This window comes from Epinephelus moara, chromosome 10 (genome assembly GCF_006386435.1).
Source record: "Epinephelus moara isolate mb chromosome 10, YSFRI_EMoa_1.0, whole genome shotgun sequence".
Classification (NCBI taxonomy): Eukaryota; Metazoa; Chordata; class Actinopteri; order Perciformes; family Serranidae; genus Epinephelus; species Epinephelus moara.
In genome coordinates, this window is record NC_065515.1 from 13,833,038 (window position 1) to 13,846,547 (window position 13,510).

The 13,510-nt window shown below is 44.1% G+C and overlaps 1 protein-coding gene across 2 annotated transcripts in view; it reads right to left on the reverse strand.

Annotated features, from left to right (window-relative positions):
- Window positions 1-13,510, reverse strand: part of ssbp4 (single stranded DNA binding protein 4) — a 121,356-nt gene that overhangs the window by 28,488 nt on the left and 79,358 nt on the right. For both annotated transcript variants that reach the window (XM_050054531.1, XM_050054532.1), the window contains exon 5: window positions 1,965-2,054. In XM_050054531.1, coding sequence (XP_049910488.1) covers window positions 1,965-2,054 — 90 coding nt within the window. The remainder of the gene's footprint in view (window positions 1-1,964; window positions 2,055-13,510) is intronic.

A 13,510-nucleotide genomic window follows, 5' to 3' on the forward strand; every position in this document is an offset into this window, starting at 1 on the left:
ACCCCTAAATATTACAAATAAACACCTTATAAGTGAAAAAAAATGTGTTAACACGGCAACAATTCAAATAATGACCTTTAGAGAGGCAAATTTTGTTCTCTTTAGTCCAAGCCAAGCTAGCTGTTTCCCCGTTTCCAGTCTCTGTGCTAAGCTAAGCTAGCCGGCTGCTGGCTGTAGCTTCATATTCACTGTACAGATATTTGAGTGGTTTCATCTCACTCATGGCAACAAAGTGAACAAATGTATTTCCTAAAATGCTGAACGATTTCTTTAAAGGCTCTTAACCTGACACAGACGAGCGTCACAGTTTTGAAATCTTACTCAAGGACACCGAGTACGATGAATGGCTGTTGCAAAGGTTTAACTCCTGAACTTTCAATTATGGGACAGTCTCTACAATCAAAAGACCTGCAGGCCGTCCTGACTATTAAACACTGCTAGAATTTTTCCTTTACTTTCACGAAAAAATAACTTGATGTGGAATGATGTGACAGAGTTTAATATTTGCAGTTAATTTTATGTGACTACTTTTTTACTTAAACAATCATCTAGATCGAGACTTGTAGATGTATTTAAAGGGGCAATTCACAACCAAATCTAAAATGCATATATCTCCTCTTACCTGTAGTGCTATTTATCAGTCTAGACTGTTTTGGTGTGAGTTGCAAAGTGTTGGATATATCAGCTGTAGAGATGTCCGCCTTCTCTCGAATATAATGGAATTAGATGGAACTCAGCTTGTGGCGCTTAAAGTGCCAAATAGAAAAAAATTAAGAACTCAACAGCAATGTCTTTTTCCAGAATTCGTGACCCAGTTACTCAAGATAATCCACAGACCTTGTTGTCAGTATTAATGTAGGAACTATTTTCTTTCTACCAAAATACATCCACCAACCATATCACTGTGCAGAAGGAAGCGTGCGTCTACTGCTGGCTCACCGTGCACCACTGAGCTAGCAAATGTTACAGCTCGGCCGAGAAGTATGCATTAAAGTTTGAGCATGAGCCTCTCATCCATGAGTAGATGCACACTTCCTTCTGCGTGGTGATGCAGTTGGCGGTAGATGTTCGGCAGAAAGAAAATAGCTCCTACATGAAACTGCTCACAACAAGGTCTGTGGATTATCTTGAGTAACCAGGTCACGATTTCTAGAAAGAGACATTGCTGTTGCATTTTTCATATGTATTTTTTGGCGCTTTGAGCATCACAGGCTGAGTGCCATCCAGTTCCACTATATTCTAGAGTAGGCAGACATCTCTACGGCCGATATCCCTTTAAAGTAGTTCAACAGTTTTAAGTGAAAAAACCCCAAAACAAAACGTTTCTCTTTTCACCTCTGTTGATTCGTTGAATATCTTTGTGGGTGCAGATATTTTCCATTTTGAAAGTAGTACTAGTTTAATGTGTGTCAAAGTGTTGAATAAGGCCCGCGTGTGTGCATGTTCGCGTGTGAGAGAGAAAGGAGAGTGATGGAAACACACAGAGATGGAGATAGAGAGAGAGAGTGTGTGTGTGACCTCGTCAGCCTCCGAGACAGCCTTCAGAGAACAGTGATGACAGGAGGAATTAGTAACACAAGTAACACAAACCAGAGAAAATAGCCTCCTCTCCTCACTTCAACCAAAAAAAAAGTACTTTCACTTGCTCACAAAAGCAGCATTTCATATTTGGGCAGATTTATAAGAAAACTCTTTAGAAGTCAGTGATATGTGCAGCTTCAGACAGAGCACCAGGAGTTAACAACCTGAGCATGGACATATGGGACGGAGGCAGAGAGACAGAGAAGGGAACACATCTGGACAGGGATTAGGACAGCTAAAGAGGCTAAAAAAGGAGGAGGAGACAGAAGGATAGGCTTAGCAATGGCTATGGGAGGGGCAGAGGGGCTATCGGGGGTTGTGTGACGGGTGAAGGTGGGGGTGGGTGAGGGATGGAGTCAGCAAGAAAGTTCCTTTTTTCTTACTTGAAAGAAGCCCGGGGGCATGGGTCCTCCTGGCATGCCATCATTGGGTGGCATGTTGCCCATCACTGGACTGGGAGCAGCGGCCGCACTCTGAAAAACAAACACAAGATACCACAGTTTACTCTTTGTGTTCCTGTTTGATGGAGCAACAGACGGTAAACAGCAATCAGCAAGGTGTTAAAATAATCCTGCATTCACAGACAATAATGGGAAGAGAGATATGACGTGCAGAAATTATCTGCCACAAAACTCCCAGCCCTGATTACACTCAGTGAATTTCTGGACACAAACGGGGTAATTACCAATAACTGATGAAGATATGATTATTTACTCACAGTGATAAATTATTTGATGAAGGACACAAAACTATCTTGTCAAGATGCAGATAGTTTAGGGGGAACATTAAGGCTTCGGAGTGCTTCCAGTGAAGCAGTTTGTGCGATGCACCATCTGACCGCAACAGACAGCCAAATCAATCGAACCATTTCAGATCTAGCTGGACTCGGAGATGTGAGAGAGGGGCAGGGTTATGAACAGGAAGAGTCCTGCAAATGCACAGCTCCTGTTTCTTTCTCCAACACAAAGGAGACAAACTATTTTCAGATCTGCTCCCAACTGCCTCTCTTTCTCTGCTAGTCCATTCACTCTATAGTTCCAAACTGATCTGTTGGCCGACAAAAACTAGCAAAAATGTGCACATTGTACATTTACACAAACTACAACAGAACAATAATCTCCCTACCTATCAAACACCCAACACTTCCTGCAACTGCTTCAAATTAAAAGCCTTCTGGTGATGCCTGGCTGGAGCAACTTTTTTAATAAAAGTTCCTGAGTAATTTGAGAAAGTAACTCTTATTATTTATTTATCGAATTACATCTTATTTCTTCATTTATCTTTGGGTCAGGACATATCTGATGAAAGCATACGTTACTGGAATAACACTGAAATCAACATCTCCTTGCCAGCTCTCAACACTTTTCAGTCCCTCCAGGTTTTTGAGACTGTTGCAGTCTAAAAAATGATTTTCTGGCAGCTTTTCTAAAAAATTGTGATGCATGCTGCAATGTTTCTAGGTGTGTTTTTGCAAAGACATTGCAGGGGTAGCACTAAGACACTCTCCTTCTGCCCCTATGCCCAGTTAGCACAAGCTAATATGGCAGCAGTGGCTAACATCCAACACCGAGCAATTAAACCGTCCCAACAATCTCACACCAATACTGTAACAGCTCAACTCTCTCATTAAACCCTTTAATAACCACTGAGTAATTTAGTTATGTTATGCTAATATTTTACACCTGTATGTGTGTGTGTGTGACTCTGTCCCAGGCTCAGAGCTTACACTCCCACAGCAGTAATGCCATGATAAACAGAGAGAGTAAAGCAGGAGTTTTACTTGCGCGTCAGCTCTATGCAGAGTCTACACCATAGCCTATGCATGTGGCCTACGCCGTTGTGAGCATTTATACTTGTGCGGTGGTGTGTCTGTGTCACTCTGCAGTTACACCTCCAAAACATTAGTCGGCGGTGTGGTTTCTGAGAAGTGTTGTAAAGTTTAGTTGATTCAAAACACACATTAAACATGGCTTAATAGTGACAATTTCAAACACAAGTACACAAATCAGCTTCACTATAACTCGCAGCATTCACAGACAAACACTTGTCTTTTTCTGGACACATTTTCCCCACAAATACAACATGCTAATGTTATTAGCACAAGCCTATGGCATTTTACATTGTATAAATTAGCATAGTGGCTAGTGGACTTTTCCTCTGCTCATATGAAACCAGGGACAACAGCAACATTTTACAAAGGTGATGTTACAAAATTCAGCTTCATTACAGCTCACAAGGTTCACCGGCAAAACAACTGTCTTATACTTCACACGTTTTCCAAATAAATGTAACATGCTAACGTTGTTAGCACAAGCCTATGGCATTTTACATTGTATTAATTAGCCTAGCGATGAGCTGAGATGTCCTCTGCTCATATGAAGCCAAGATAAATCACACACAAGACTTAAAATGCTATTTTTGTGGAGGCTTTATTGTCTTCACAATTTATTGTTTCTCATCTGTGAAATAAAAGTAAATAAAATCTCCCTTTCCACAGAGGGAAATGGTTTCAGCTTACAAAAACAGACAGGAGGTGCCTGCGCGTCAGGCTATGGTGTAGGGTACGGTGTGGGCTCTACGTCGACGCAGAGTCTAAGCTCTAGGTACGGCATCCATTCAACACAAAAATATAAATCCTGCATAAGAGAGGCGCAAGGAGGGGCTGAATGACGCTCTACAATAAAATGAGATTTTGCCTGTTTTACATACTCAAATTTGCGGTAAAGTAGTGGCGATTGGACAAAATTGCGAGGTCGCCCAGAATTTATGGCGATTGGCTGAGTTTGCTTTAATTGTTTTGATCTCAACAGCCTGGAGGGCCTGACTTTTTATTCTCAGTGTTACAGACACATTTCATTGGGAAAAAGTATTGAGGTTCATTACCCAGCCCACCCTCATGCTTTGGTGGATTTGTTAAATTCCTATCGCTGTTTTGGTCCCACTTCATACTGATGAATAATGTAAAACATGTAAATCAGAACCATAATCTTGATTTATACAGAGCAGCCTGTGTTCCTGCATGCAACCCTTAGTTTGAATACGGCCTCCAAATATATTTCTGGCAATATTTCCTTCATCTGTGCTCTCAATTATAATGATTTTCAACATCGGGGAGAAGACAGATGTGACGCTCGCTGCTCTGGTTTTCTTCTGAGGCAGTGAGGCTGACAGGCGGTGTTTGGTCATGACTGCTTTGTCAGAGCTCGACATTCACACATGGCCGGCGCGATGAGAGGAGGAAACAAAAAAAAGTTACCCAAAGAACAAATTTTCAGTCAGAATGTGGAGTCAGTTTGTGTGCTACAGGAGGATCCAACACTGGAGGATCATAAAGCTACAAACAGCCCTTGTTCCATGCTGACTGACACACTGTCCTCACAGGAAAAACAGCAGCACTGGCTGTATGTTCAAACGCTTAAAGCAACCCATCTTTCCTGACACAGTGCTAATAATAATGATCCGAGTAGCGAACATGGAAGTAGCTTGACGATGTTACACTCCTCAAAAGGTCAGGGGGAGATGGATGGGCATAACGAAACGTTTGACACCACAGACTGCGGTTTGCATCCTGTCTCTTGCAACAGTCAGAACCACAACCACAGTCTTTCCCCAACCTTATCCAAGTAGTTTTAGTTACCTAAATGTAGTCATATGTTCACCGTGGAGGTGGCAGGTCAGAAAACTGCTCAAATAAATCATAAATCCAGGTTAGATGACTGGTTGCACAATCTTACAGGAGCCATAGAAGCTTTAATAGTGCTAATACTGCCTTTTCCAAATTCATAAAATCTGTTAGCAACTGAACAATCAAAGGCTCTCCACAAAATGTGCAAACACACACACACCGAACACACACTGCTCTCCTCCTGCCCCTCCCCCCGCTGTAACTAGAGCTTCACTCACTTCCAGAGCAAACAATCACTCCATCCCTCGCTGACCCAAACGGCCCAGACACTAACTAACAGGCCCTGGGGCCATGAGGCAGGACACACACACACACACACACACATGCACATATGAACACACACTGCACTGGTAAGAGGGTGTGAATCTGTGGGACTCTGAGCAAATCATAAGAGACTTACAGAGTGTGGACATGGACATATCCACGGGAGTCAAACACCAGCAGAGAGACGAAGAGAGGGAGGAAGAGAAATATACGAACAGACAGATCTGGCAAACGACAGATGGAGAAGGAGAGAGAAGAAGAGACAGAGAGATGTCTCAAAGGATGATGAGAGTCTGGACGGTGAAGAACTGTCTGCTAAAGATGTTTCTATAGCACTCTGAGGTCTGTGTGTATGTGTGAACTGTATCTCTTCCTCCCTGCCTCAACAGTAGACAAGCATGAAGAGGTCAAGAGCATCAACCAAACCAGGAAGTAAAGGAGTGCTCGGGTAACTCGCAGTGCCCCCAGCATCATAAAGTCAATATTGATAATACGACACTCAAGATATGAAGGTATTCTATCAAAAATGTAACACCTAACCCCACTGATATCAGGTGTACGCTTGTTTTTTGCCTTTTACTTTCTAAAACCTTGTAGCCTGGTGGTTCGGGACATGCACTAAGTGGCTGCAGCAATCTGAGTCCAACTGGGAAACTTTGTTGCATTGTTTCTTATCTCAACCAACAACTATCTCAGTAGTGCAAATATGCCAAATTAATGTCTAAAAAAAGACTCTTCCAAGTAGACGTTTTCACAAGTCCAGTAGGTTCCTTGTCACTGAGGCCGAGCCCAGGACCAGAGTGGAGCTCCGTCCAAATTCTACTCAGTCTAAAGGGCTCAGATCCTGATGTATTGTTGCCTGTTTCAGGTCTGTGTGGATCTGAGCAGACCAATTATCAGCAGCTCCAATCATAGTCATAATCATTGCAAGTTATAAAAGTGTTTTTTTTCCGAGTCAAGATGAACAGCGTGAACTGTGAGCTGCAGGAGGAGAAATTAAATGTATCGCTCCCCTTTTCAATGGCTGCTGATTATCATGGTGTATATTTGGATGATCTGAGTTCTGCCTGAATGAACTGTCCTTGGATGCCTTGTGAATGAGGTAAAATACGCACATACAGAAATGTTAAATGTACATATGATATGCAGTGCTGCCGATGCAAGGTTCGTAGGCCAAAAAATGACATCAGCGTGTCTTTTGCATTGAGCGCGAAGGCTCGGAAAGTTGTCACAGTGCTCTAGCCTGGAAATCCAGACCCAAATCTAGAAAGATTTAGGGTCTGGCCATGAGTAATGAAAATGGCCCAACTCGAGGGGCAGCACCAAGCATGCATTTGTAAATATCACTGCACGCAATTGGATAACACTACGACCAATCAGAACAATTCACGGGGTGACGTATATGCTTAGCTACCAGCGGAGCTAACTGGTAGATTAGACTCTTGCCGTATCCGGTCGGCAAAACAGAAAAAACGTCCTTCTTGCAAAGGAAAGACTCGAGCGCCGTCTTCTGTTCCTCTTTTAGAGAAAAAGCCAAGTCTAACTCGTTCACTGTAGCGGCCAAAGCCGTTTCAAACAACTGGTGTTCATCTGTAGCCATCTTGCAATGTTTACTGACTGATTTCGGACTTCGTCGTCGCAGCGCTGTTGTCATCTGTTTAGCTTGCCTCTGGCCCGCCTATATCAGATACACCGATGTGATTGGTGCAGCTCGGTTTCATGGGCATAGGTAATGAGCATCATTACTGATTGCCAGAGTGACTTGCTGAGCAAATTCAAATTGTGCTCTCGCGAGAACTCTGGATTTCCAGGGTAACAGTGCTCGGTCGTGCACCTCTGAATTTCTGACCTCGGCAGCCACTGCTTGCGTTGCATTTTTCATTTCAACATGGAGACCTTCGGGAAGACTGGCAAGGCAGGTTCTCTTGTACATATATCTGTACGACTCTTCATTGACAGATCACAGGGACAGTCAAATGGCCTTAAATCAGTGTAAAGAAATAGCCCACCACACTGGGGAGAGAAGAGGCTTTTTGCTGCAGGGTGTGGAAGAACAGGAGAGATTGCTTTGTAACAACTAAAAAAAGTCTGATAGAAAGAGTGGCGACCAGGGGGAAACAAGGCGTTATAAAATAACTTGGAGGTAAGCAACATAATAATTACAGTATACAAATGCAATGTTTGGCAGGACGTTGGTGTTAACTATGACAGCTGAAAGAAGATCAGGATTGCAGCCTTTGTCAATTACACCCCAAAGCTACGGGACACACTACTTGTAGATATCAAGGAAGCTAGCTCGCTAACTATTTTTAAAAGAAAGCTAAAAACATACCTGTTCACTTCAGCCTTTAACTAGCTCTGACTTTCCTGATACAGGTCCAAAGCTCTTTTTTTTTTGCGCTTCACGCTGCTGCAACTCTTTTAAAATCCACTAACACTTCTTGCTTATCCACAGAATATTTTGTTTGTACGCCCCCTGGTGTTTCGGAGCAAATTGCAGCGAACAATGTGTTGAGCATTGGCGCCTCTGTGCATCCTTGCAGCTGGCTCGCCAGCTACGGAGGCCCCGTCGCCCCCGAGTGTAAACAAAGTGTAAGCGTGAAATTAGCTGCATTGATGGGGCAACTTAGCAGGATCTCCTACAAAAACACAGAGGGATCTGAGACACTTTTGACCTCAACTGGGCCTTATAAAGTGTGTAATTGTGAGCTGTTACTGAACAATGGGAAGGCAGCAACAATAGGCTAACTGCTGTACATTACACACGCGCACACAGTTAACCAGCTGTGGCGTATCGCAGCGTATTATCTACCGAGGGATCAGCAGAGAGGGGAGAGAAGGATGGAAATGAAAATGAGAAAAGGAAAAGAGAAGGCCAGAGATGGCTGGATGAACGGCAGGGCATCTCAGGGAGAGGAGGAAGAGTGAATGGAAGTGGTGCTGGCATGTAAGTATGTGTGGCGAGTGTATGTGTGTGTGTGTGTGTGTGTGGCTGCCTGCCTCAACCAGCCAACGAGGCTCCACAGTACTCAGGTGAAGCAGCAGCAAAAGGCCCCTTCTCCTAGTTGCCATGACAACCCCGACCTCAGCTCCTGCTCTCCAGTGCCCATTAAAACCCTCAGGCCGTCAATCATCAGCATGGCCAGGGAGCAGAGAGAGAGAGAGAGAGGGACAGAGAGAGAAAGAGAGAGGTAGAGAGAAGAGGAGAAAAAAAGGAGAAAAGAAAGAGAGAGAAAAAGAAACAGAGATGGAGTTTAAAGCAGCCTGTGGCTTTTGATAGCTGCCCTGTATCTCCCTCTTTTTTTCTCTCTCTCTCTGCACACAAACAAACCCGATACACAATACCTGCACACTGTTAACTCCTCACACACACCACACTCCTCTGTCTCACTCTCTCCCTGCCGCCGCCGCCGCCGCCATAAAAACCAGCTACTAAAATCCGAGCTGCATTTCATGACATTATCTTCATTCATTTCAAATCAATGTTCATACGAGCTATCTTCATTCAGCATCCCATTTTAACTAATGATCCTGCTTGTTCGCTATATAACATCTTTAGTCTTAATTCTGCAGCCATCCATACCTCCTCCTCCGTATCGGAAAAAGAGCTTCGAGATCAATTAAGTATTCAATGTTTTCAACATCTGAAGCTCTCCGTCCATTAATTCTCTCATCCCGGGTGTTCTCTGTTGTATGACTCTGATTGTGGCTAGTTCAGTTCATATTTTGAAGAATAGTTTCATTTTAAAGGGAGACATAAATCCCTTAATGTGGATAATATGGCTGTTTTAGTCAAGGTGTTTCTTATCTTCCAAAACAGGAAATGCAAAAGGTGAGGTTGTCTTATAATCAGGGTCATTTCATGTTAAAACCAGCCACACCTAGGATAGTGAATTAAACGACACACGAATTTGCTTCCATGCTGTCTGTACCTGACAAAATATCACCCCGAAAACAAAAATATGTATGTCTCCTTTTACCTCTAATGCTATTTATCAATCTAAATTGTTTTGGTGTGAGTTGTCAAGTGTTGAAGATCTCGCCGTAGAGATGGCTGTCTGTAAAAAATAATGGAACTAGATGGCACTCAGCTTGTGGTGCTCAAAGCGCCAAAAAAATTCACTCAACACCAACGTCTGTTTCCGTAAATCATGACCCAGTTACTAATGATAATCCACAGACCTTGTTGTGAGCAGTTGTAGGAACTATTTTTTCTTTCTACAAAACTATCAACCGTATCACTGCGCAGAAGGAAGAGTGCATCTACACATGGACACGAGACTCATGCTTGTGACAGCTTGAAACAGTAATAGCGTCCTGCTTTGTTGAGCTGTAACGCTAGCTAGCTCAGTGGTGCTAGGTGAGCTAGCAGTAGATCCACGCTACCTTCTGTATGGTGATACTGTTGGCGGGTGTAGTTTGGTCGAAAGAAAATAGTTCCTACATGAAGCTGCTCACAACAAGGTCTGTGGATTACCTTGTGTAACCAGGACGTGATTTCTAGAAAAAGACATTGCTGTTCAGTTTTTCAAATGTATTTTTTTAAGCATAAAGCACCACAAGCCGAATGCCATCTATAGACTGTACAAATAATGGACATAGCTACCTTCACCAGCTATGTCCACCCATTGGTTTGTGAACTGCCGTTTTGAAGCCTAGAGCTTGGCATTTTGGTTGGCGCCATCTTGGTGTTTTGGAGCCAGACATGACCATATTTGGACGACAGTTGGAGCTGCGGAGGATTGAGGGGTGGATCTGACTCATAGACTGTCTGACCCGCCCTTTGATACACGTAACTTTGGGCCTTAATAAAATGTAAACAAGTGAGTCATAATAAAATCACCCCCAGTACAGTTGTTATGAATGTTGAAATTAGCTATAGAGACCAAAACCGTTTTTTGTGCCAGCCTGTAAACATGTTTATTTCTGCTGTTAAGTCCGGCATATTAACATGGGGGTCTATGGGGATTTAGTTTTTGGAGCCAGCCTCAAGTGGCCATTTGATGAACTGCAGTTTTAGGCACTTCCGCATTGGCTTCATTTTGCAGCCTTGGAGGTTGGTGCCATTTTGTTCTATTATACTGAAGGGAAGACAGAAATCTCTACAGCCGATATCTCCAACACTCAATGAAGATTGATATATAGCACTACAGGTATGAGGAAAAAAAATGTATTTTGATTTTGGGGTGAACTGTCCCTTTGAGACACCATACTTTTTTATGAAATAAATATAAAAAAGGAGGGGAGCATGTGACAGTGTTGAAAGTAGTTCACAATTTTGGAGTCAGATCTCGACAAAATAGATTTTACTATTGGTTTAATTTTATATTTGGGCCAGTTTCAGTAGCAAATCTCACTAGTCAACACATACTCAAACTGGAGGCAGAGACATTTAAAAGGCATCTGTGAGGTTTTTCCTTCTGAGTAAACGACAAAAAAAGAAGCAAAATTCCTTCTGTTTTTATCACTGAGTTTGTATTTGATCATTTCCTCTAACAGAAGGGGTCTGTTCTCCTTTTGCTCCTGGTTGTGATCCTCTTTAGCTCCTCGGCGGAGGCTGGCTGGCTAGCTGGCTGGCTGGATGGCCCACAGACAGTGAGTGAGCGGCTCTATCTGTCCGGTGATCAGACCTCGGCTTCCAGGGGGTAATGGATCTGCTGTTATCTGGGTCCAGACAAGCGGGCCAACACACTGCTACCTGCTGGCCACAACAACACTGATACCGACCTGTTAGTGCGTGTGTGCGTGTCTGTGAACGTGTGCTCAACAAGCTTCCTTTCAGATCGCAAGAGCTCGGCCTGACCTGCCTGCACTGACCGTACAGTCTTCAGCGACCAACACACACACCCACACACACACAGAGTCCAGTCCAAGTCTTCGATGAGCTTACATTATTCACACAAGGGCTCTCTGCGTCTCTCTCATTCTCCTGTTTATACCTGCTATGTTCTCTCCTTTGTGCTCTCCTTCTGTGGTCCGCGGCTACACAAAAAGCGAATGCTGCTGAAAAAGCAGACGGGTGGAAGCTGTTCATGCAAAGAACTTGTCCTTGATGCGAAGAAAGAGGCTTAATCAGAAAAAAAGACACCTCAGTTAAAACTGCCGTCTGTGCAGGCATAAACAGGGATGTGTACGTTCTGACGTGTTCACGCATGAATAAACACTCCATTGTGTGTCTGTACATATAGCGTCTTGCAGACTGATCTGCAGACACACGGCTGGTTTCATCTCGTGCATCCCTGGAACTGAAACCAGGAATCCCTCTCCACACTGTTCCTGGCTGTCATCGCCATCACCCTCTCCTCCCAACTCCCTCATTTGTCCTTCTGTCACAGCCCTACTTCTCCTCCTCTCCCCTCTGCTTCAAGTGCTCCAATAACTCTGTCACTGAAGTCAACTCTATAAAGATTAGCGAGGAGGCAAGAGTGTGTAAGCAGGGCTGCTGCCGGCCGACAGACGGGTCTAATCGATGGAAGACGGAGAGCTGCGGCCGGGCTGCTCTGCCAGGAACCCGACTCCCAACCCTGCAACGTGGAAATGCCCTCCTCTGCAGGAGGCGTGCATACACACATACACAACAGGTATGCAGCCAAATATACTCTCTCTCACACAAACACACACACACACACACACACACACACACAACAACTAATATGCATGGGAGCACGCTGCATATATTACACACACACATATGCCGTTGACTTCCCATAGCTCCGGCAGCTGTTATGTCAATCAGGTGAATTAATTACCGGTAAACAAATCTGCTTGGGATCCCCCAACTGAACACACACAAACACAAACAAACATACACATAACCCTCCTCCTCCTCCTCCTCCTCCACACACCGCCTCTGTCTCCCAAGCACCTCGTCACAGCATCAGGGCCCCAGGAGCCTGGAGCTGCCTCCCAGCTAGCCAGGCACCGCTCGGAGCTGGAAGCCCAGAGGGAAGGCGCTGCGGCTGGGGGATGTCGCCTCGACTCTCCCCCTGCTGCCCTGGAGCACCTGCCTTAACTCCCGCTGCTGCCTCTCAGGCTAACCAATCAACCTATGGCAATTCACACATATTACCTGACAGGAAAGACAACACACTCTGGAGTGCAGATGGCATAAACACACACGTGTGTGCACACATTTATGCACACAGACACCTGGAAAAAAAAGGCGGCTCTGAGATGAAACAAACAAATGCAGAAACACAGACAATTCTGCCTCCTGTAAACATGATATTGATGTGGTGACTCTCTGCGGGCCGCATGGCAGCTGACAGAATGAAAGGAGGGATCCATACCACATGACAGACACGAAAAAAAAAAAAAAAACCCAAATACGTAAAGAAAAACAAGCAAACAAGAAACACAGAAATAGTTTTAGAACGATTAAAAGTCAGATTTCACTTTTGTTTGAAGGAAAAATCAGGTTTATTACAGCTTGGGTCTTATATTTCGGTGGTTTTGGTCATCATTCCTGTTGGAAATCACAACACTGAACAGAGTTTATTGCTGAGATCTGGGGATCTGATGGGGAAACAAACACGAGCAGCCAGACGGTCACATGGGATTTAAACAAACCAACATTACCTGATAGAGAAGATACAGAACTGTGTGTCTCATTAACATCCATCACAACTTAAAGATGGACTCCCTGTTTTAACTTTGTCCAACTGTGCCTGCCGTAGACCTGGCTGACCTGTTGGCTTGTTTAATACCTCTCCTCTCTGTCTGCACCACACTGACTGTCAGTGGAAGACGTTGTTAGGCGAGTATAAAGGCGATCCATTGATCACATACAATCTCTCAAGCTGATATTGTCAGAACAAAAAGACCAGGCTGGAGTGTCTGTGTTGCAATGTGAGCGATGCGAAAGTGAGACGATTCTCTCCTGGCTATTCAACAAACTGCAGTGTCTCAAGCTCCACTTGGTAGTAACAGATCAGTGTGCTAGGTACTTCAGCAGAGGGCTGACGATACATTCCAACAGAA